Here is a 22,196-nt window from a genome sequence, read left to right as displayed (position 1 = left end):
CGTAAAAATTCAACACAAAAAAAAGAACAAGAGGCAGTACCGAAGGCTAGGGACCTAATCAATACAGACATCGGTAATATGTCAGATCTAGAGTTCAGAATGACAATTCTCAAGGTTCTAGCCGGGCTCGAAAAAGGCATGGAAGATATTAGAGAAACCCTCTCGAGAGATATAAAAGCCCTTTCTGGAGAAATAAAAGAACTAAAATCTAACCAAGGTGAAATAAAAAAAGCTATTAATGAGGTGCAATCAAAAATGGAGGCTCTAACTGCTAGGATAAATGAGGCAGAAGAAAGAATTAGTGATATAGAAGACCAAATGACAGAGAATAAAGAAGCTGAGCAAAAGAGGGACAAACAGCTACTGGACCACGAGGGGAGAATTCGAGAGATAAGTGATACCATAAGACGAAACAACATTAGAATAATTGGGATTCCAGAAGAAGAAGAAAGTGAGAGGGGAGCAGAAGGTATACTGGAGAGAATTATTGGGGAGAATTTCCCCAATATGGCAAAGGGAACGAGCATCAAAATTCAGGAGGTTCAGAGAATGCCCCTCAAAATCAATAAGAATAGGCCCACACCCCGTCACCTAATAGTAAAATTTACAAGTCTCAATGACAAAGAGAAAATCCTGAAAGCAGCCCGGGAAAAGAAGTCTGTAACATACAATGGTAAAAATATTAGATTGGCAGCTGACTTATCCACAGAGACCTGGCAGGCCAGAAAGAGCTGGCATGATATTTTCAGAGCACTAAACGAGAAAAACATGCAGCCAAGAATACTATATCCAGCTAGGCTATCATTGAAAATAGAAGGAGAGATTAAAAGCTTCCAGGACAAACAACAACTGAAAGAATTTGCAAATACCAAACCAGCTCTACAGGAAATATTGAAAGGGGTCCTCTAAGCAAAGAGAGAGCCTACAAGTGGTAGATCAGAAAGGAACAGAGACCATATACAGTAACAGTCACCTTACAGGCAATACAATGGCACTAAATTCATATCTCTCAATAGTTACCCTGAATGTGAATGGGCTAAATGCCCCTGTCAAAAGACACAGGGTATCAGAATGGATAAAAAAACAAAACCCATCTATATGTTGCCTCCAAGAAACACATTTTAAGCCCGAAGACACCTCCAGATTTAAAGTGAGGGGGTGGAAAAGAATTTACCATGCTAATGGACATCAGAAGAAAGCAGGAGTGGCAATCCTTATATCAGACCAATTAGATTTTAAGCCACAGACTATAATAAGAGATGAGGAAGGACACTATATCATACTCAAAGGGTCTGTCCAACAAGAAGATTTAACAATTTTAAATATCTATGCCCCCAATGTGGGAGCAGCCAACTATATAAACCAATTAATAACAAAATCAAAGAAACACATCAACAATAATACAATAATAGTAGGGGACTTTAACACTCCCCTGACTGAAATGGACAGGTCATCCAAGCAAAAGATCAGCAAGGAAATAAAGGCCTTAAATGACACACTGGACCAGATGGACATCACAGATATATTCAGAATATTTCATCCCAAAGCAACAGAATACACATTCTTCTCTAGTGCACATGGAACATTCTCCAGAATAGATCACATCCTCGGTCCTAAATCAGGACTCAACCGGTATCAAAAGATTGGGATCATTCCCTGCATATTTTCAGACCACAATGCTCTAAAGCTAGAACTCAACCACAAAAGGAAGTTTGGAAAGAACCCAAATACATGGAGACTAAACAGTATCCTTCTAAAGAATGAATGGGTCAACCGGGAAATTAAAGAAGAATTGAGGGCGCCTGGGTGGCTCAGTGGGTTAAGCCGCTGCCTTCGGCTCAGGTCATGATCTCAGGGTCCTGGGATCGAGTCCCGCATCGGGCTCTCTGCTCAGCAGGGAGCCTGCTTCCTCCTCTCTCTGCCTGCCTCTCTGCTTACTTGTAATTTCTCTCTGTCAAATAAATAAATAAAATCTTTAAAAAAAAAAAAAAAAAAAAATAAAGAAGAATTGAAAAAAATCATGGAAACAAATGATAATGAAAATACAACGGTTCAAAATCTGTGGGACACAACAAAGGCAGTCCTGAGAGGAAAATATATAGCGGTACAAGCCTTTCTCAAGAAACAAGAAAGGTCTCAGGTACACAACCTAACCCTACACCTAAAGGAGCTGGAGAAAGAACAAGAAAGAAACCCTAAGCCCAGCAGGAGAAGAGAAATCATAAAGATCAGAGCAGAAATCAATGAAATAGAAACCAAAAAAACAATAGAACAAATCAACGAAACTAGGAGCTGGTTCTTTGAAAGAATTAATAAAATTGATAAACCCCTGGCCTGACTTATCAAAAAGAAAAGAGAAAGGACCCAAATAAATAAAATCATGAATGAAAGAGGAGAGATCACAACTAACACCAAAGAAATACAAACTATTATAAGAACATACTATGAGCAACTCTACGGCAATAAATTTGACAATCTGGAAGAAATGGATGCATTCCTAGAAACATATAAACTACCACAACTGAACCAGGAAGAAATAGAAAGCCTGAACAGACCCATAACCAGTAAGGAGATTGAAACAGTCATTAAAAATCTCCAAACAAACAAAAGCCCAGGGCCAGACGGCTTCCCGGGGGAATTCTACCAAACATTTAAAGAAGAACTAATTCCTATTCTCCTGAAACTGTTCCAAAAAATAGAAATGGAAGGAAAACTTCCAAACTCATTTTATGAGGCCAGCATCACCTTGATCCCAAAACCAGACAAGGATCCCACCAAAAAAGAGAGCTATAGACCGATATCCTTGATGAACACAGATGCGAAAATACTCAACAAAATACTAGCCAATAGGATTCAACAGTACATTAAAAAGATTATTCACCACGACCAAGTGGGATTTATTCCAGGGCTGCAAGGTTGGTTCAACATCCGCAAATCAGTCAATGTGATACAACACATCAATAAAAGAAAGAACAAGAACCATATGATACTCTCAATAGATGCTGAAAAAGCATTTGACAAAGTACAACATCCCTTCCTGATCAAAACTCTTCAAAGTGTAGGGATAGAGGGCACATACCTCAATATCATCAAAGCCATCTATGAAAAACCCACCGCAAATATCATTCTCAATGGAGAAAAACTGAAAGCTTTTCCGCTAAGGTCAGGAACACGGCAGGGATGTCCATTATCACCACTGCTATTCAACATCGTACTAGAGGTCCTAGCCTCAGCAATCAGACAACAAAAGGAAATTAAAGGCATCCAAATCGGCAAAGAAGAAGTCAAATTATCACTCTTCGCAGATGATATTTTACTATATGTGGAAAACCCAAAAGACTCCACTCCAAAACTGCTAGAACTTATACAGGAATTCAGTAAAGTGTCAGGATATAAAATCAATGCACAGAAATCAGTTGCATTTCTCTACACCAACAGTAAGACAGAAGAAAGAGATATTAAGGAGTCAATCCCATTTACAATTGCATCCAAAACCATAAGATACCTAGGAATAAACCTAACCAAAGAGACACAGAATCTATACTCAGAAAACTATAAAGTACTCATGAAAGAAATTGAGGAAGACACAAAGAAATGGAAAAATGTTCCATGCTCCTGGATTGGAAGAATAAATATTGTGAAAATGTCTATGCTACCTAAAGCAATCTACACATTTAATGCAATTCCTATCAAAGTACCATCCATCTTTTTCAAAGAAATGGAACAAATAATTCTAAAATTTATATGGAACCAGAAAAGACCTCGAATAGCCAAAGGGATATTGAAAAAGAAAGCCAACGTTGGTGGCATCACAATTCCGGACTTCAAGCTCTATTACAAAGCTGTCATCATCAAGACAGCATGGTACTGGCACAAAAACAGACACATAGATCAATGGAACAGAATAGAGAGCCCAGAAATAGACCCTCAAATCTATGGTCAACTAATCTTCGACAAAGCAGGAAAGAATGTCCAATGGAAAAAAGACAGCCTTTTCAATAAATGGTGCTGGGAAAATTGGACAGCCACATGCAGAAAAATGAAATTGGACCATTTCCTTACACCACACACAAAAATAGACTCAAAATGGATGAAGGACCTCAATGTACGAAAGGAATCCATCAAAATCCTTGAGGAGAACACGGGCAGCAACCTCTTCGACCTCTGCCGCAGCAACATCTTCCTAGGAACAACGCAAAAGTCAAGGGAAGCAAGGGAAAAAATGAACTACTGGGATTTCATCAAGATCAAAAGCTTTTGCACAGCAAAGGAAACAGTTAACAAAATCAAAAGACAACTGACAGAATGGGAGAAGATATTTGCAAACGACATATCAGATAAAGGACTAGTGTCCAGAATCTATAAAGAACTTAGCAAACTCAACACCCAAAGAACAAATAATCCAATCAAGAAATGGGCAGAAGACATGAACAGACATTTCTGCAAAGAAGACATCCAGATGGCGAACAGACACATGAAAAAGTGCTCCATATCACTCGGCATCAGGGAAATACAAATCAAAACCACAATGAGATATCACCTCACACCAGTCAGAATGGCTAAAATCAACAAGTCAGGAAATGACAGATGCTGGCGAGGATGCGGAGAAAGGGGAACCCTCCTACACTGTTGGTGGGAATGCAAGCTGGTGCAGCCACTCTGGAAAACAGCATGGAGGTTCCTCAAAATGTTGAAAATAGAACTGCCCTATGACCCAGCAATTGCACTATTGGGTATTTACCCTAAAGATACAAATGTAGTGATCCAAAGGGACACATGCACCCGAATGTTTATAGCAGCAATGTCCACAATAGCCAAACTATGGAAAGAACCTAGATGTCCATCAACAGATGAATGGATCAAGAAGATGTGGTATATATACACAATGGAATACTATGCAGCCATCAAAAGAAATGAAATCTTGCCATTTGCAACAACATGGATGGAACTAGAGCGTATCATGCTTAGCGAAATAAGTCAAGCAGAGAAAGACAACTATCATATGATCTCCCTGATATGATGAAGTGGTGATGCAACATGGAGGCTTAAGTGGGTAGAAGAAGAATAAATGAAACAAGATGGGATTGGGAGGGAGACAAACCATAAGTGACTCTTAATCTCACAAAACAAACTGAAGGTTGCCGGGGGGAGGGGGTTTGGGAGAAGTGGGTGGGATTATGGACATTGGGGAGGGTATGTGATTTGGTGAGTGCTGTGAAGTGTGTAAACCTGGTGATTCACAGACTTGTACCCCTGGGGATAAAAATATATGTTTATAAAAAATAAAAAATTTAAAAAAAAAAAAGAAGTTTAGGAAAAAAAAAATATTGAGCATCACTGCAGATTTAACTGAGTAAGAATCATCAGAAGTAAGATCTCTTACCCACCTGCACACACATCTTTCAAAGGGTGGAAACCCACCAAAGACCTCATTAAGTCCTAACATAGCTAGTCTAACCACTGGTATTCAAGAGTATAGGACTCATCACAATTAGGTCAATTCTTTTTGTGACAGAACCACCTTATGATTAGGATTTTATGCATCTAGTTCATTGACTGTCAATCTTAGCTGCACATTATAATTAGCTGGAGAGCTTTATAAATCCTGATGTTCAAGCTTCTTCCCGGAGCAATTACATCAGAATCACCAAGCATGTACCAACAAATTTGTAATTTTTAAAGGTCCTGGCAAGGTTGCAACACGCAGTTAAGTTTGAGACTACTGACATGTAGAGAATACCTTGTATATTTCAGCATCCTTTCTAATACATAGTTATGTAGCTCAAAATCCAGCACAAGGTGTGGGAATATGTAAGCCAATCATGACTGGCCACTTAGATGGAACACAAAACAGAGTCTGACTATTTGGAGAGTGCTATTTTAACTCCTTTTTATTGAACTTCATGTTTATTATCTTAACTCTCAAAAATAAACAGACAAAACTCAGCCAAAACAAAACAAAACTCAGGAAATGTAGGTATCAATATCCCAATTTATAGAGATAAGGAGACACAGCCTACTGATTCAGAGAGAGATGCCTAAACAAGTAAGATATGTACCTGAAAAAAAAAAAAAAGATATGACCTGTGTCCGAGTGACCCAAAGCTTATGATATCTTCACAGTGACTCTTAAGGTGTCTTAATTAAAGATTAATTAAAGATTCTTTAATTAATTCTTTAAAGTGTCTTAATTAAAGATTCTTAAAGTGGTCCCCAGACCAGCAGCATTAGCATCACCTGGGAATTTATGAGGAAACAAATTCTTCACCCCAATCTCAGACCAACTAAATCATAATCTTTGGGGCTGGAGCCCAGCAATCTGGGCTTTAGCAAGCCTTCAGTTGATCCCAAGGCACATTCAAGATGGAGAAACAGTATGTTATATTCCCCATTTCCATCAGCTGCCTACTTTTGGAGACTCAATTTAGCAGGTGGTAAGAGAAATAAAAATCTGGGGGTGACTCAGTGGGAAAAACAGAGTGACAGGCTGAGAAATTCTCTCTACTATCTTACCTTTCTCTCACTCCCCATTTTTTTTTTAAGATTTTATTTATTTATTTGACAGACAGAGATCACAAGTAGGCAGAGAGGCAGGCAGAGAGAGGAAGAAGCAGGCTCCCTGCTAGCAGAGACCCTGATACGGGGCTCAATCCCAGGATCTTGAGATCATGACCTGAGTTGAAGGCAGAGGCTTTAACCCACTGAGCCACCCAGGCACCCCTCACTCCCCATTTTTATTAATAATCTGTGTTGGAAATGAGGAAATGTTATCAGGGATATAGCACTGGGAAAAGATTGGGGGGCTCTGGCAATCTTTACTAACAGGGGTGATTTGTCATAGTGAGCCTTTTTTATGTAAGTAATACTGTCTTAAGATGTAGGTAACTAGTTCATCCTTTTAATAAAAATATAAGGAGCTTTAAAAGGTTTCATTAAAAATAAATAACCCAATTGGCTCCATGGAAATGATTTTTTTATCTTAAGAGCTTGAGATAATTGGTGTTCAGGAAACCAAGAGTAGCTGGTTTGCATTCTCAGAGGCTAAGCTGGTTCAGTTTGCTGGCATCATGCTAAACATGAGTGCTACTGCCCTGCTTTCATGCCTCTCTTGATATAGTTCCTGGTATATTTATTAGAGTTGGACATTTGACTAGAGGAAGACAACCCCAAATGAAAAGAACAGTTATCTTTGATTTATCAGAGACATCAAATTAACATTTTCTGAGAAAACTTTGGATGGCTTTCTTAGAAAGGAGTAGGTGAATATGCTCTGGGCACATTCGGGTCTGATGGACATTGATCTCACGGCAGGATGGGTGGGACAGAAAAATTAACGCAAGAGCAGAGAAAAAGAGAAAGAGGAAGGCAAGGGGGGGGAAGTGAAAGCAAAGAGACAAGAATTGACAAGGAGAAGAGACAGAGGAGGTAGAAAGGAGGCAGAAAGCACAGGAAGAGGAAATAGAGTGGGTATCAGAAGGTAGAAAAGGGGGAAGGAGAAGGGTCCTGGAAAAGAAGGAGGAAGGGAGAAGAAGAAGAAAAGAGGACAAGTAAGTAAAGACAAAAATAAAAGAGAGCAACAAGAATGAAGGAAAATAAATGACAAAATAAACAAATGCAGACGTCAGAACCCAGGCAATTTCTGTGAAGTGCCGCTTGGAGACCAACCTGCAGAGATGGCTGCCTCTGGGGGCTAATGATGGCAGTAATCCTGATTTCAATTTGCAAAAAGTGGTATGAAAGGCAGCCTGACTCCAAACGGAGAGACCTTCAGTCACAGCAGTGGAGTGATAACGTAGCAGGGATGATGAGAGGTTGGATTAAATTCTCCTTTATTAGACAACCATTTTGTATCTGATTGTTGCTGCCAGTGGTCATTCCAGCTGGTGTTTGGTAAGTGTTTGCTTTCTCTGCACAATTATTAGTTATAGGCATAACTAATAATTCTCTAGCCTCATTTTCAAAGCTCTTTCTCTTCATGCATGTTTGTTTACACGTGTCATCTTGATAGATTGCACATCAAGATTCCTTTTAATGAGAATCCTGTTTGTGTGGGGCAAGTGTGCATCTCCATGACATCTCCCTTCTTTCCACCCAGTCTACCCCCACAAAGGCCTGGGTATTAGCAGAGTACCAGGTTTTCAGAGTAGTAATGGGGAGAGAAAACTTTAGAAAGTCTAGGCCAGGAGACTGGTGAGAGAGCAGAAGTGGGGTGGAAAGACCCCATGGAGTCAAAGAGATGGTGGGAGGTTGTGTGCAATATGCATGTTGGAACCCTATAAAAATATTCTGAAAAGTCCAGTAGTGTTATGTATTCTCTGAGTAAACTTTTGGGTAAATCCCCATGGAAGAGGCAGAGTTTCTCATTTGGTCTGCATGAGGTTGCAATGAGGTAGCAATTGAGATGGTCAGATTTGAAGAGGCTGGGATTAGCAGAACTCTTTGAACACCATAGAGTCTATAGATCATGGAACGAGGCTGTTAGGGGTAAGATTTTAGGAGGGATAAATGCAATTTATTTTGGATCACAAGGGGCACCGTTTGTGTAGCTACCAGGTTTACAAATGTGTAAGAACATAATACATATAGGCCTATGTATGCCATTTGATGCACAATCATGTGACACTTTTAAGGATGAAATGCCTTTATTTATTTATTTATTTATTTATTTATTTATTTATTTTAAGTAGGCACCATGCCCAACATGGGGCTTGATCTCACAACCCTGAGATTTAGTAGCATGCTCTACGTACTGAGCCAGCCAGGCGCCCCAGGGGTGAACTGTTTTCAAATAAATTCATGACAAGTCTGTCCCTATATAGACCAGAAGCTCCTTGAATATCTTCTCTGGCTTTCGAATAACCTACAAAATCTATCTTAATACTAAACACGTACCAATAGTATGTCCCTGATCAACTGTCTGAACCATCATTGTCTCTCACACTCATTCTCTGGTATGCATGAACTATCACTCCTTTTGAAGATGATGCACTCAGGAAGAAGAATCATAGGTTCACCTGGTTTACAAAGAACCAGATGTAAGGACTACCTTCCTACAGACACTTGTGTTTACAGTCATTGGTAGCATGTTTTTTTAGAAACTTATAGTGACTTTTCTCCAATGCTAGGAATGGTGTTCTTTGATGGGCCTTAATCTATTGTCAAGATACAAGTCAAACATAAGACTATCGTTCAGTAATGAAGAGAGAATTGAAGCTTCCTGAAACAATGTCATTATAGCCAAAACCAACCAAACAAAACATACCCAGAACAAAATTGAGTATGCCTTTTTTCTGTACTTATCATTGTTTAATGTCCACCCACATTGTGTGAGCACTGGTATGCCAAAGTGACTCAAAGTCTAAACAGATATCGATGATATCCACATCTAGGAAAGATCCATATGAAATGTGCATATGATGGGGCCCTCACAGAACCATCTATTTTCCCTTCTTCCCTCTTACTTCTCAATGTTCTGCTGAGGGTAAGTGAAGGTGAAGGTAAAGTCAAAAAGGAAGTTCTTACATTCTTAAATCCTCTGTAAAGAATCTGGAGTTCCTTCTTGGTAAATTTGCTCTGGGCTTCCAGAAGCTCCAGAGCCTCAGGCCGATGCCGGACAGTGGCCATCTCCAGTTCATCTTCCACGCTGTCTGTGGAGAAGAACCAAAAAGAGGCTTAAGAGCAGTCACAGGTCACTGATGCTTATACACAACAACAGGAAAGCAATGAAACGTTTACTGGATGTTGGTGATTTTTCCAGAGGAAGGAATCTGATACCACCTTAAGTAGTCTTTACATTTCCAAAAGTTTACATAACTAAGAGAAGACAATTCCACATAATCTTTTCCTCCCACAAACTCTAATCACTAGATATTACAAAATTAGCATTTTTATAATGCAGTTTGAAGAGTGCACAAAATCATGAATAACCTTAAAACCTGGAATTGGTATATATATACCAAGTATGAGTTAGAAAAATGGAGCTCAGTTTAATGACAATTAGTACTACCCTGTGTATCACACAACTGGGAGGTAGGACTCTGCTAATACTCTCTGAGGAGTCCACTGAAATCAAATATTTGGCCTGGGCCTACAAATAAAGCAGCTAGGTCAGGTGTTGAAGTGAGTAATCAGTGGCTGATTTGACTGGCATAAACCCAGTCTTCACGGGGACACTCTGGATGGACTGGGCCTGGGGACATTTCTGGCTAGAACCTACTCTGCAGCCAAGAGTGTCTATAGCTACAGATAAATTCTAAAACATTGTACTTTCCTTTGTGAGTCATATTTACACTTTAATTTCTCAAATGTGCTCTATGTGTAAAGAATTTGATACCCATATAAATTTGGGAAATGCTGTAAATGCTAACATAGTTTGGGACCAAAACTAGAAATTAAAGGTTTCCAGAGGATTTGCATCAAACAATTCTGTGTAACTTTGTTTAACCCAATTGACCCCATAGGGTGTTTGTCCAAGGAACTATTTCTCCCCGCATCTGGTAGTCTCTACGTATTTGCTCTGGGGTCCTATAAAGCGCAGCTGGGGCCTTGTTGGAATGTATTAGGATCTGGCTGCTCAGGTCTCAAAGTATAGCATCCTTTATTAATTTCAGCTTTTATTTTGCAAAAAAAAAAAAAAAAAAAAAAGCTGGGGCCCAGTGGAGGCCTAAGAAATTCTTCTTGCCATCAGCCAATCCACATTTTGGTTAGGGAACTCGCCAGAAATAGAAGCATCCAGGCCCAGCCCTGAAGCCATGGTTTGCTAATTTCCATTATACTCCTTCCTTTTAGATGCAGATTTCTAACTCAGATACATGAGTCTCAGAAGTGCTTTTTCTCATCATCTCTGCACCCAGGGCATACCAATGCCATGTCTCATGTATCAGTTGGAAATACAGTTATGGTTGCCAAAAGTCACATCATTCTGATACTCAGGGCTACCTTTCACTAACACCTGTATCTGCTTCCTGCCCTGTCCCACTAAGTGCAGTGATGGGCCAGAGCTCTCACAGAGCAGGAGTTAAGAAGTTTCTACAGAACCCTAATCCAGGGTGTCCTAATGACTGCCTTCAAGTTTACAAAAGACCAATAATGGCAATGAAACAGGTGCTTGGAAGGGTTGTGTTTGTCAAAATGGGGACGAGGTTAAAAGCAGAGATTTGTTTTGTACTTTTCATATAATAATAGTTTATTTTGGAACAGCGAGATGGAAAACTGCATGATATTGATGGATGGATAAGAATAATAAAAGGGACATGAGAAGATGAGAAGGCCAAGAATAAACTTGAGCTGACAAGCATAAAATTGATGCGAAAGTAAGCGAGATATGCACCTGAAGGATGCAGAGGCCCACGGATAGCTGGGGAAATGGCAGCTACGCATTCACAAATTGACCTCTGCTTGGGCTTTATGCGGAAAATCAAACAAGCCTAAATGGGGCTCCTTCAATTTTTTCCTTCATTCCCTGGAATGGGTTGATTGTACTCAATAAGTCCTGAGCTTACAAAGGAGGAGTTCCCTAAAATTGCTCTTGATCCAATGAATTGGACTGTGCTGTTATTGTAGTTGCTAAGGCAGAAATAAACGCTCTGGAAAGACCTGATGTAAATAGATAATACCAGATAAAAAGACTCTGCTTTCTTGAAAAATATTTTCACGTAAGTTTCTTTTGAGTTGATTATAGTATAATTCCCTCAGCTTAAGATATTCCTCCCTCTTTTTTCCACCTGTTGAAATGTATATATCTCTTATGACCTAATTTAAATATTACTGCCTCCTCTCTGAAGCCTTTCCAGATTGCTCCATTGTGCAGAAGTATGAAGTATGCAAAACATAACATTTTGACCTGTTCATGCCTGCCTTCTCCATTGTGAGTACCTTGAAGACACTGGCAAAGTCTTGTTGATATATATATATACCTATGTATATATATATATCCTCTGGACCTAAAAGAGTCTGGAACCCCAGTCACTCAAGAATTATTTGGTGTGGGGCACCTGGGTGGCTAAGTGGGTTAAGCCTCTGCCTTCAGCTCAGGTCCTGATCTCAAGGTCCTGGGATCAAGCCCCACATCAGGCTCTCTGCTCAGCAGGGAATCTGCTCCCCACCACCGCCTTCCTTTCTGACTACTTATGATCTCTCTCTCTGTCATATAAATAAATAAATAAAATCTTTATTTAAAAAAGAATTATTTGGTGTATGAATGAATGAATGGATGGATGAATCAGTAAACAAATGATGTTGCTACTAAAGTTTCCATTGCCCTGGAATCCCTTGAACCTTAGTTGTCCTCTAGAAAATTATTTCTCAAACTGAGGTTTGTGGACCATTGGTGGACCTTAAATGCCTTCTTTGGAATCATGTTCTCCATGCCTTGTTCTGAGAAACACAGCAAAAGCAAAACAGAGGAAATTTTAATCAGATTTTCTGAGTAGTCTTTCAATCATAGCACAACCTTCTCTAGACCCGGTGACCCTTCCACTGGAAAGAAACAAAACAGCACATTCACTCCTTGGCCTCTATAACCACACAGCATTCTGAACCACACCACCAATACACTATCTTCCTCTAGCTGTCACAGACTTGCTGAGGCTGAGACTGAGACAAAAGACCCGGAGCCAGAGGGTCAGTGTAATTGAATTAAGAGTGTGATGGGATGAGCATCATGAGTAATACTCAAAGCACCACACTTGAAGCATCTACCTGAGGACTCTTGTTTTCCCAGCTGACTAACATCTTACTTCCTAATGACTCCTACCTGCCAAAGGGCTGTTTCTATTTCTAGGAGGCTGACAGGCTCTAAAAACCTGAAATCATCAGCAATCACCAGCAGACATTAAAAAAAGCAACACCACCTAACCCAATCAAGACTGATTCCTGGAGGCAAACTCTGGAGAGCACAGCATGATTCTGCATAGGACTTGAAATTCACGAGTTGACTCAGCCACCTTTCAGGAGCATGCATTTAGGGGGATTTTATTTTAAAGATTGTTGATGTATTTATTTATTTGAGAGAGAGAGAGAGAGCATGGGGAGAGGGAGGGGTAGAGGGAGAAGCAGACTTCCTCCTGAGCAGGGAACCTGAGTGTGAGGCTCAATTCCAGGACCCTGAGAGCATGACCTCAGCCAAAGGCAGATGCATAACTGATTGAGCCACCCAGGTGCTCTCTGGGGGGATTTTAATACAGTGCTTAACATTTACTGAGCCTTTACTATATACTGGGAGATAGGCTAGGTGCTTACTGATATAATTCCAGTCTTCACAGTAATTCCACAATGAGGTATAATGTCTTTTTCTTTACACATGTGATACTCAGTCTTATTGAGGTGAAGATAGGAGTGACCAGATGTCACATAGGAGAAAGACAGAGACAGGGATTCACACCCAAGTCTCTGATGCTAAGCCTTATGTTCTCTCTACTTTGTCACATTTTGTCTCAACACCAACAGAAATAAGAATGTTAAAAATAACATATTGAATCTCCTCTCCTTTTCTGCATTTTCAAATGTCTCAGAAAAGTTGACTAGATCCACTGGGTCCATTTTCTATCTCCTGCTTCCTCCTTAATCTCCTGCAGTCTGACTTCCGGCACCATTATGGGTGGAATTGTATCACCTTAAAATTTGTATGTTGAGGGCCTAACCTCCAGTATGGCGGTATACAGCTTTTAAGGAGTTAATTAATATTAAATGATGTTATCCAATATAATTGTCCTAATCCAATATAACTGTTATATTTATAAGAAGAGAGAGCGACACCAAGGATACACACACGGAGAGAAAAGGCCATGTATAAGCATAGCAAGAAGGCAGCCATCATAACCCAATGGGAGAAAGGTCAATAGAAACCAATCCATCTTCATTTGGGGCTTCCAGAACTGTGAGAAAATAAATTAGCTGTTCAAGCCATCTAGCCAGTGGCATTTTGTTATGGTAGCCCTAGTAAATAGATACATCCACCTATATTCAAATAACACACAACACTCATAAAAGCAAGTCTTGTTGCTCACAGTTTGCCAGTGAACTTTGGACAGTGGGCAAGCCCCTTATATCATTTAATCTTTACAACACAATTCAAGAGAGGGATTTTCATCCCCATTTTAGGGATGAGAAAATGGAGGTTTGGGAAGTCTAAGTAACTTGTTCAAGGTCAAAGGGCTAGTTAGTAAGGAGGCACACAGGTGTCTTCATCACCCTAAAGTCCAATTTTTTAAGCATTCTGATGAGATTGTTAATAAAAATCACCACTGTATAGAGAGCTTTTACTCTAAGCGTAGCTGGGTATTATCTCTTTCTAATACTGACAAAAATGCTGTGAGAAACCTATTATTGCCCTTATTTTATAAGGAATAACTGGGACTCACAGAATTTAAATAATCTACTCAAGGTCACATAGCAAGCAAGGGACAGAGCTGGGATTTGATCCCTGGTTTTTTAACACCAAAGAGTAAGAGCTCAGTCAATACGCTATTTTAAGAGATGGTCATATATATATATATCTCCAAAATCCTAGGAGGAAAATAAATTTTAGGCTGTCGCTGAACCCCTGTGCCTTAGGGGAACCGTGCCTGTGTGCCTGGGAGACATCAGTGGTAGCAGTGCATGCTGTGCTGATTTAGAAACAAATAGAATAAGGTGTGAAAGGGATGCTATCTCAGAGCTGGAAAAACGGAAACAAAAACAAAACAAAAAGACTGAGTGCTTTTATACATTTTAGCACCGAGAAGTGTGTCTACGATTAAAACCAGGACCAGGTGGGACCCTGGCCACCTGAATCATCCTCAGGCCTCTGCCAAGAGTTAACTCCGCCGGCATCTTGCTGAGTTGCTAATTCAGTGCCGCTTTTGCATCCTGAGACAAGCTGAATACAAATAGCATTTTAATTCATGTATCTTCTAACGGATTTAATTTTAATCAGTCAACTAATTCCCAAACCTAGACACCCTTGAGCTTCCCAGCTGTCTCTTTTTGTTATTTGTTTCTTAGATTTAACTCTCTCAGGGCCGAGGTTGTCCTACGGCTCAGTAAATAGTCCCCTCAGGCCATGACACAGTTTGGGCTAGAAATTGGAGTTCAAATCACCTGAGAACAACAGAATGAGTTTTAAAAATAGGCATCTTTCTCCTCTTTCTTACAACTTCTCTTCTACAGCAGAAGTTTATTACAGCCCCACTTATAATTATGCCAATAGGACTCTATCCAAGGTCAAATCATACCCTCCAGAATATAACTACAGAACATCTTGCTTTCTAAACAAATATGAGTGTGAGGTCTGCCTTCCTAAAGCAACTGTTTGTACACAAGGCCTGTGATGCTGAAATAAGACCACTTTATAAATAATGTCCCTCCCCTTGGAAATTTGGTTTAGAACCCAGGCTGGGTACACAGAGAAGAGTCTGCTGTCTCTTTCCACCTAGGACGATCAGACCACTGACTACATCAGTCCAACAGTAGTGTGCTAGTTTGGGACACTAAATGTGCTCAGTGAAAACATGAAATCAATGAATGCCTACTATAAGCCTCCCAGACATAATAGATGTATCTACAGCAGCTCTATTTCACAATACAGCATGACCCTTCTTTATATAGCATATCCATTTTTCATTATAAAATATCATAAACACTATGCCTTTAAAATTTTATTTGAGCTGAAATTGATTTGCCTAGCCAAAGACTCAGCTGGCTTGACTTATATTGCTTTATCTCATTTATAAAAATACACTTTGTATCTTTATTCCTAATGTTTATGCTTTATTAAATTGGCTTAATAGTGACTTTATCAGTGTGGCAATAAAATCGTGATGAGGATGATTCCCTCCTAATAATAGGCTGCACCTGATATTAGAAGCTTGGTCCAGTGGCAGGTATTGGAGGACGGTTTGATGAATTTTGCTCTAGGTTTTAGATTTACACTAAACACCACTGGGAGATTCTTGACTATATACATTGAAGACTATTCATGAGAATGTCTAGAATAAGAAGAGGTTAATGTTTGGTTAATGTTCACATCTGACCCAGCAGGACAAAGACCAAGCTGTCCAGGTGATGATTTCAAGAGCGATTGTACATGGTACCAAGGCAATTTCTTTCCTCTCTGTCTTCCTGCTTTGAAAACTTGTACAGGCTTTGAGAGAATGCCATACACTCAGAGCATTCCTTTCCTTGGCTCCAACCCTCACTGTTCCTAGAGGGGCTGGCGTTATAATCAGTCGAGGACGTTGATTTTCAGGATTAAAGAATTTGCTTAAGTTCGCACCGCTGATCAGTGGGGTTGATGGGAAATGACACAAACCTGTCTATTTTCTGTTCAGTCATTTGACTTCTCTCAGTGGAGAGTTCAAACCTGGGACAAGCACTATAAGCAACTGTTTAAACTTTGCCAACTTTAAACGCTTTATCTCAAGAATCCGAAGGCCTGGGAACTCTTCTGACTCTTGCTGTGTGCACAGCCATTCACCTCTCCACCCACCAGGAGCTATTTTCAGGTGCACATGGAGAGTACACGAGCAATTAACTCCAAGCTGATGAAGCACAGCCCACGGGTAGAAAGCAATCAACCCATCCACAACACTGCAGGAGACTAGCACAACCCAGACCACCCTAAATAGCTAGAATCGCCAGATTTTTCTTAATCAGATATGTGTGTCTTCAGTTTTGGTCCTGAAAGTATGTTGGGACCAAAAAGGCCCTTTATTAATTAGTACTGTATCCTATTTAATATTCATAGATCACATGGGAAAATGGAACGTATTTTGAAAACGGCCAGTTATTTTGAACATCTTCTGTTAGAGGTGATTGTTGGCAATGATATTGAAATTTCCATTCGAAGAGAACTTGAATTACTTTGCAATTTCATGACTGTATTCAATCACTTAGAAAATGTAACTACTCAGAGGAAGATTGCTGAAGGTTCTCTCTCATAGCACTCATGAATGGATTGCCCCTACCTTACTTATAAACATAAAGAATAACTCTACAAGTAAGCTTAGATTTTATAATATAATCACCTAATTGGAATGCTTGTTATTAGTGTTAGCTGTATTATTACCAGAGCAAGTCATGTGTGACTCCTTATGATAGCTATTACTATAAGAACCTACCAGCTATGAATTAATAGCTGGTAGGTTCTTACCTGCTTTTTGATAAATGAGCGGCATAAATGTTATATTACAAGTCATTATACACAGAGAGAAAATCTACAACAGAAATGCTGGGGTTTGGTAAGAAGGAGACAAGAATTATGATTGAACTTACTTATCAGGATAGACCCAAAAGATTGATACTCTAGTCAGGAAAGTCAACAGCTGAGAGGGAATAGAATCAAAGAAAAAAAATTTTTAAACAAAGAAAGATAAAGAAAGATAGCCATGATACCTCACTACACTAAAAATGCCCTAACAAAAGAGTCTCTCCTCAAGTTTGATAGACTTTCTTTAGTTTGTCTTTTAAAATCAGATAATAATAACAAATCACTTTTTATAGCATTTGCTGTGTAAGCACTTTATTTCTATTAACGCACAAAATCCCCATCAGCACACTATGGACACTAAATCATGTTCTACAGAAGACGCTGGCTCAGAGAGATGAAGTAGTTTGTCCATGGTCACACAGTAGCAGGCCCACAGTATGAACAGGAACTCTGCATACTCTGGTTCTAGGATTCACATCATTAACTATTCTGTTGTTCTGCCTACCATAGAAGAGAAAGGAGGATGGTGTTCCACTTATCTGGAACCAAAGAATTACACTCACCAAAGAATTAGGAATTTATTAGCAAAAGGTCTCTACACAGAAAAGAGAGTTACCCTAGAATTGAATGTGGCTTTGAATCCAGCACCTTCACCTTGTAAATTTATACTCAGATATAAAGCCTTCGCACTAGTGGTTATAAGCTAAAGGCCATGGCACACAGCAGCAGTGGATCTGGGCCCAGACCAGGCTCTCCTTGGCTCCTAGTATGATGCTTTGCCAAATGCCTGTCACAATGTCCTATCTCAATCAGAGTGTCCCCCTGTTTACCATACCCGCAATTTTAATAAGCTTCTCACTCCACTTTGGAAGCAGTTGGGGCTGGGAAAGAAGGGTTATAAACTAAAAGAAGCCCATGAGTCTCAGTAATAAAACCTAACATTTGACAATTGGCACCTTGTTACAAACAAAATTATTTTCACTTTCATTATTATAGATAAACCTCATGATTACCCTACGTGCAAATATTGTCACCCTGCTTTTATGGTTGAGGGAATCAGGGTTGGAATAAATGTAACTTACAAAGGACATAGAAACAGGAAGCTTTGAGTGATGACCTAAACCTCAATGTACTGACTCTAAAGTCTAGAAGTGACAGCTGATTGCCCGAGAAGGGAGGCAGGAAAATAAAGTTGAAAAGGCACATGAGTATTTTATAGCAAATAATAATAACAAAGTAGTCAATGGCCAACTTTTGATCCGGGTCATTAGGAACAAGCTTTGTTCTCTTTACTTTGTTTCGGAAGATAATATGCAGGTGATGCATTTTTAAAATGTTAATTTAAAGCCTATTGTAAAAGATTAAACATATGGAAGTTGTACAATTCTTTATTTATTTAGATATAACTGATATATAACATTATACTAGTTTTAGCTATATGACATAAAGATTCAACTTTTGCATATTTTGCATAATGATCACCACAATAAGCCTAGGTAACATTCATTAACAAATATTAACCAGATGGATAGAAATTTTATTTACATAAAGTCTAATGTTTGATTCACAAGATGTTGCTGGTCTATGTGTTGCTTTAGACAGTAAAGAGCTGGAATCAAGTATGTAAGGAATTAAGAAGAGTTAATTTTTACTAAAAATGTGACACATTTTTGGTGTCATATCAGGGGATATTTGGGGGCTAATATCAGGGATGCAGGTAAATATTCTGCACAAAATATTTACCTGTGATGGCCATATTTAAAGTTTATTTATTTAAGTAATCTCTACTCTCAGTGTGGGGCTCAAACTCATGACCCCAAGAACAAGAGTCAGACGCTCCTCCAACTGAGTCAGCAAGGCATTCCTGTCATGTCTATATTAAAAACAGAGCATCAGGAAAACCGAGCAGTAATCTAGGTTTTGTTACATTTTTTGTAGGTTTCAGCTAGTTTCTTGCTTCAGAGAAAACCAGATTGCTTAGCATAAATGTCAGTTGGGCATTTACCTGTGACTAGAATAAGTTAGCATGACTCTGTGCCCTAATTCTGCTGGATGTCCAATGCCATGAAGATGAGCATAAAATTCAACCTGATATTATAATATAGAATGACTCTGAACACAAAATGAGCAGGTACATATGATTTGGACACAGTGATCAATCATAATATTATTGTTATTTGTAGTAATATTAGTATTAATTATAGTGACAACAAATGCCACTCTTAAACAGTAAGAAGAGAAGTGTCTGGGAGCCCTCATTCTAGCAAATTATTCAGTTGTTCCAATCGAATTTTTTTCTCCTGGATCTGTTTCTCAATTCTGTTATTGGATGATGTGTTTGACCTCCCTGAGCCTCAATTTTAAAATCTAATAACTGGGAATAATACTCATAACAATTTCTTAAACTTGTTTTGAGAAATTGTTTGAATTATAAGCTGACATACAGTGATTAATAAAGGGCAGCAATTATGATTATTAATAACTATTGCACACTTACTAGTGAGGCTTTGTTCTAGAATCTTTAGGGTTGAGGGTTCTGTTATTATACTTCTTGAGTTTGAATCCATTTGCTGACTCTCCTTAGCTCTGTGAGTTTGGGCAAGGAACTTAATCTCTCTATGCTTCAGTTTCTTCATCCATTAAGGGGGATAATAATAGGACTTACTGCAAAGGCTTGCTGAGAGTTTGAAATGAAATAATGGTTAAAAAGCATTTAAAACAGGTCTTTTATACTCTTCTACTTTGGTGTGGGCAAAGGAATAAGGACCATTTTTTGGAATGGAATTTGAAACAATAATCTGGTTTTACTGCCTATCATTTCCTCCCACACACTGTATGACATCATATCTTGGACAGTTTGATACTCTCTGAAAAAAGCCTGCATTGTCAACTTTAATCCTTTTGTTTGCACCATCTCCTTCTACATTTATTCTCTTTGAGGCTTTTCTCAGTTGAGGACAGGGCTTTGCAGAAGACAAGTCTCCTCAGACTTCCATCCAGCATGCATAGTTATCTATTTTCTGCTCTGATTGCTCTATATATTATTGACCTGATTGAATATCTGTCATTTCTTCTATGATGTGAACATCTGGAGACAAGAGAGCTATCTCAGTTATCTTGTTACCATCAATGTCTACCATGGCTCTGGATACTAGGGACAGTTCATCATTCATTCATTCATTCGTTCAATTATTTATTGAGTGCCTATTACAAACCAGGCACTGTTCAAGGCACTGTGGACACTAGAATGAACAACAACAACAAAAAAAAAAAAATCTTTGTTCGCATAGACCTTAATTCTAGTGGAAGAGTCACTAATTGTACGTCTAAAGTGGAGCTGTCAGCTGACCGGATGTATATATGGGTCTGGAGTTGAGAATCATGATCTGGGCTAAAGATATAAATGGCAGAGTTATCGTCATATAAATCATATGTAAGATCCTGAAATTTAATGATATCACTAAGGGAGTAAATGCCAACAGAGAAAAGTAATTCTATCTCTTACTGAATGAATGATAACCACAGAATAAATGGAATAATGCATGTAAAGGCTTTGCATAGCATATGGTTCATCCTTTACCTGCATGCTCTCTGCTATTATGATGATGATTTTGCTACTGACCCTTCCAACATCTGCTCACCTAAAGTAGTCATTGATTTTTGCACTGTCATTGAGATAAATTAAATGTGATTGTATTACCTCCAGGAACACTCCCTGGATAATATGCCTACCTTCAGGCAGATTCAGAAAACACTACAATGTACCATGGAATTGTTTTTCTACCCAAAGTCTCAAAATCTTTTCTGAAAGGTGAATAAGTTTCTCTGCCTGCTTATCCCCAGAACCATCTTTTTGTTTTTCTCCTTCTCCTCCTCCTCCTCCTCCTCCTTCTTCTTCTTCTTCTTCTTTCTTTCTTCTCCTCCCCCCCACCCCGCCTCCCACCCCCAGAAGCTTGGGAACAAAGATGGGCCAATGTTTCTGTAAAGAACTTGTGCCTCTCACACTTGCTGCTCTACATGCCCTGGCAAGAAGGCAATTTGAAAGTACGAAAGTTAAACTTTATCCTGCAATCTAAGCAGATAAGGTAGCAATGCTCTGTATTTTACAGACCTCGTGGAGTGTAAAATTGAGTCTGCTTGAAATGTTAGGCTCCCATTTCTGTTTTTAAAGGAAACCAGCAGAAACCAGAATTGGCTGGATTCATGTTTAGCCCAAATACTACTTCGTAGCTCAATGCTAATGGAAAATAGTTATTTATGACTCCTTTTAGAAACTGCATGAGTGACCAATCGTAAAATTATTAGTAAAAGAAAAAATAGAGAAGGATTTTGTTTATCTAAATTTCTCTGTAACTGAAGTAGTTTTCATTCTACCCCTCTGGGCAAATTAACAATAAAAAAAAAAAAAAAAAAAACAACAGTAGAAGAACCATGTGTGAGGCAAAGATTTCATCGTGTAAGTAATCTGGGAAAAAAAGATACCAGTTAACAATAAAAGCTTGTTTCAAGAATGGCTTGTGTCCTTCAGACACTTTAAGCCAACTTATCTAAAGTAAAACTATCATCCTAACTTACTTTCATGACCTTCTCTGCTCCTTATCTTGCTTTAATGCCACCATTATCTTTTTGGTAGAATCGCTTTGTCCCCTTTCTATCTTCATTCTGTACTACAAATTGTTTCTCAATGTGTCCAGTTTTGTCTTCACCCTTTCTTCCAAATCTATCCTCTCCCTCCCACCACTAATTTTTATTAATTTTTTAATTTGAGCATAGTAAACACACAGTATTACATTAGTTTCAGGGGGTAGAGCACAGTGATTTGACAAGGTTTTACATTACACTGTGCTCACCTGAAAAGGGTAGCTACCTTCTCTCACCATAACAATGCTATTACAATATCATTGACTATGTTCCCTACGCTGTGTCTTTTATTTCTGTGACCTATTCATTCCTTAATTTCATAACTGGAAGCTTGTGTCCCCTATTCCCCTGGACCCATTTTGCCCCTCCT

General features: G+C 39.0%; 1 protein-coding gene across 3 annotated transcripts in view; it reads right to left on the bottom strand.

The window, feature by feature from the left end:
- KCNIP4 (potassium voltage-gated channel interacting protein 4) overlaps positions 1–22,196 on the bottom strand; it is a 524,826-nt gene that overhangs the window by 108,381 nt on the left and 394,249 nt on the right. For 2 of the 3 annotated variants that reach the window (XM_059164750.1, XM_059164741.1), the window contains exon 2: positions 9,523–9,647. In XM_059164750.1, coding sequence (XP_059020733.1) covers positions 9,523–9,647 — 125 coding nt within the window. The remainder of the gene's footprint in view (positions 1–9,522; positions 9,648–22,196) is intronic. The other variant, XM_059164760.1, reaches the window with a different exon arrangement.

The sequence above is a fragment of the Mustela lutreola genome, chromosome 1, assembly GCF_030435805.1.
Source record: "Mustela lutreola isolate mMusLut2 chromosome 1, mMusLut2.pri, whole genome shotgun sequence".
In the NCBI taxonomy this organism is placed as follows: domain Eukaryota; kingdom Metazoa; phylum Chordata; class Mammalia; order Carnivora; family Mustelidae; genus Mustela; species Mustela lutreola.
The sequence above is the reverse complement of the archived record's forward strand: the minus strand, read 5'-3'. Positions and strand labels throughout refer to the sequence as shown.